Consider the following 2,920-nt stretch of genomic DNA (forward strand, 5'->3'; position numbering starts at 1 on the left):
ACACGTAACCTTTGACCTTTGACCCCTCCAGAGGACAGACACTGGCCTGTGCATGCTCACAGACATGCCCCCACCGTGTGCCAGTACAGAGTGACTGCTGGGTTCGTTCATATTTAAAAGTACTAAACAAAAACAAATCACAAACGGACATTAAAACATAAACTGGGCACGGCTATATGCAAACAAAGGCACTTCAGTTTTATACCTTAAAAAAAAGACCTCTGCTGGGCATTGCACTTGAATGTGTTTCAATCAGTTCTGTTTTGTTTTGTCCATTGTTAACTGGCTTGTTTACAAAGCCCCATCTCCCTTGTGCCCTCTGTGGTGTCTCAGTGTCTCCAGGGAAAGGGAGAGGGTGAAGCTACACAGCGCCCCCTGGTGCGAGGAGGTTCCTCTGCGGTCAGAAGTAGGAGGGCTTGAGCGAGGCCAGGTTGTTATTGGCTGGACAGTGCGTCTGCATGAGCGGCACCTCGTACTCCCCGTTCCAGGGGCAGGGGGAGGCCGGCTTGGTTTCGGGCGGCTTCTGGGGCAGGGTCCCGTTGTCCAGGCCGGCCTTGACCCCCTCCATCTCCAGAGGGGCGGGGTCGTCGGAGCACAGGTCGGGGTGGGCGCCCTTGGTCCGGCGTCGCCGCCTCAGGTAGTACACCGTCGCCGCGACAACCGCCAGCGCCAGGGCGACCAAGACGGCGGCCGCCAGGGCGGGGGCCAGGGCGGTCACCAGCCGGCCGTCCTCCAGCTGGGCGGCGGGGGTCGGGTGCGGCGTGGCCCCGGGGGTCCGGGGCGCGGCCGTGGGGTCGGGGCCGGCGGCCGTCCGGGCCTCGGTGCAGGAGCGGTCGGCCCCCGCGGCCCCGCCCAGGGGGCCCGCGCAGATGGAGTAGGTGCAGTTGGGCCTCAGGCCGCGCAGCGTGTACTCGGGGTAGGAGGCGGGCACGCTGAGCTCCACGGGCCGCCGGTCGGGGCCCGACAGGTTGCGGTAGGTCAGCCGGATCCCGCGCAGGTACGGCCGCCGCCGGATGAAGCGCTGCAGGTTGAGCAGGATGGAGGTGCTGGTCACCTGCCGGGAGCCCAGGTCGGGCGCCATGGCCACGGGGGGCGGGTCCTGGCGGGGCGGGGGCGGGGGCGGGAGCTCCTCGCGCGTTTCGCAGTACGTGCCGGACGTCCCGCGGGAGCAGGCGCACTCCAGCTCGCCCTGGCCGCCCAGCCGACACGTGCCCCCGTTCAGGCAGATGTTGGAGGGGCAGATGTGGGGGCCGGGGTACATGGCGTCCGGGCCGCTGCTGCTGGGGGACGCCGGGGGTGGGGGCGGCAGCCCGTCTGTCTCCCCGGAGGAGGGGGAGTCGCTGGGAAGGGGCGGGGGCGGAGGCGGGGGCAGGGCCGGGGGCGGGGTGGTCCCGGGCGGGGTGCTGAAGACCTGCGGGGGCCGGGCGGGGGGGGTGGTGCTCCCGGGCGTGCTGGCGGGGGCGGCGGTCGTCGGAGGGCAGCCGAAATCGGCGCGCTCCACCCTGGCCAGGACCTTGCCGGCGTTGAGGGGCGGGAAGTGGCAGCGGGTCTCCTCGGGGCGGCCCAGCTGCACGGCGCCCTGCCGGAGCCAGCCGGGCAGCCAGGCCAGGGGGCAGAGGCAGTTGAAGGGGTTCTCGGCGGCGGTGAGCACGCGCAGCCGGGGGAAGAGGTGGCGGAAGGCCTCGGGGAGGCTCTGCATGTTCAGGCCGCTCAGGTCCAGCTCCAGGAGGCCCCGCAGGTTCTGCAGGTCCTCGGGCCGCGGCCCCGGCTGGCCCATGGGGTTCCCCGCCAGGCTGAGCCAGGTCAGCCCGCGGCCCGCCTCGCCCAGCGCCGCCGGCACCTCCCGCAGCTGGTTCCGCGACACGTCCAGGTCGTGCAGGTTGCCCAGCGACCGCAGCAGCTCGCCATCCAGCTGGGAGATGCCCAGCCCCGCCATCTTCAGGGTCTCCAGGTTGGGCGTCTGGAGGTCGGCGGCCGCCGGAGGGGGGAGGCCCGCGTTGTGGCTGAGGTCCAGCAGCAGCAGGCTGGGCAGCCGCAGGGCCGGCAGGCCCCTCAGCTGGTTCCCCTGCAGCTTGAGCTCCAGCAGCCGGTCCAGGCCCTGGAAGGCCTCCGGGTGGATGCTCTGGATGCGGTTGTCGTGGAGATAGAGGCGCTGCAGCAGCGCCAGCCCGGAGAAGCTCTCCCGGGAGACCTGCGCGATGAGGTTGCTGGAGAGGTCCAGGTTATGCAGGGCGGGCAGGAGCTGGAAGGCCCCGTCCGGGATCTGGGACAGCTGGTTCTGGCTCAGGTCCAGCATGGCCAGCTGGTCCAGCCCGGCGAAGTCGTCCCGCGACAGGCTGCTGATGCCGTTCTGGAAGAGGTACAGGTTCTTGGTGGCGCCCGGGAGCCCCAGAGGCACGGAGGCGGAGCGGCGCTGGAAGCAGAAGATGGAGGCCTGGTCGGGGCAGGAGCAGTCCTGGGGACAGTCGCTGGTCAGCGCCCGGGCGGACAGCAGGAAGAGGAGGAGGAGCGGCCGGAGGAAGGGCCTCATGACGTCAGCGTCCTCGCAGAAACCCCGCCACCCCCTCCGAAGGCTTGACACCTGCAACACACGGGGAACAGAAAGGGTCAGGGCTGGGATCTGCTCCATTTCACACGTAGAGACCCACGGGCTGGTCAGGATGCTGTGGGAAGGTGTCAATAAAAGGGAAGGTCACTTTCTGGAAATTATTAATATAATTTCAACATTAGTGCATGATTCTGATTGGGCCCGGCAGTTTCTGAGATCAGTGCTGGATATTTCACATTTCATTACATGTTATTTAGTAGTACTTTTATCCAAAGCGACAAAAAAGTGCATAGCAAGGTCAAGGAACAAATAGAATAGGTTGGATGAGGTACGAATCTCATACGACCAGTTGTAAAGTCATATACATAACAC

The 2,920-nt window shown here is 66.6% G+C and overlaps 1 protein-coding gene across 2 annotated transcripts in view; it reads right to left on the minus strand.

Moving 5' to 3' along the window:
• LOC133112222 (vasorin-like) overlaps positions 1-2,920 on the minus strand; it is a 26,755-nt gene that overhangs the window by 1,571 nt on the left and 22,264 nt on the right. For both annotated transcript variants that reach the window (XM_061222872.1, XM_061222870.1), the window contains exon 2: positions 1-2,581. This exon is cut by the window's left edge and continues 1,571 nt beyond it. In XM_061222872.1, the coding sequence (XP_061078856.1) occupies positions 401-2,530 (2,130 nt within the window). In that variant the 5' untranslated portion in view covers positions 2,531-2,581 and the 3' untranslated portion in view covers positions 1-400. The remainder of the gene's footprint in view (positions 2,582-2,920) is intronic.

Source organism: Conger conger, chromosome 2 (assembly GCF_963514075.1).
Source record: "Conger conger chromosome 2, fConCon1.1, whole genome shotgun sequence".
In the NCBI taxonomy this organism is placed as follows: domain Eukaryota; kingdom Metazoa; phylum Chordata; class Actinopteri; order Anguilliformes; family Congridae; genus Conger; species Conger conger.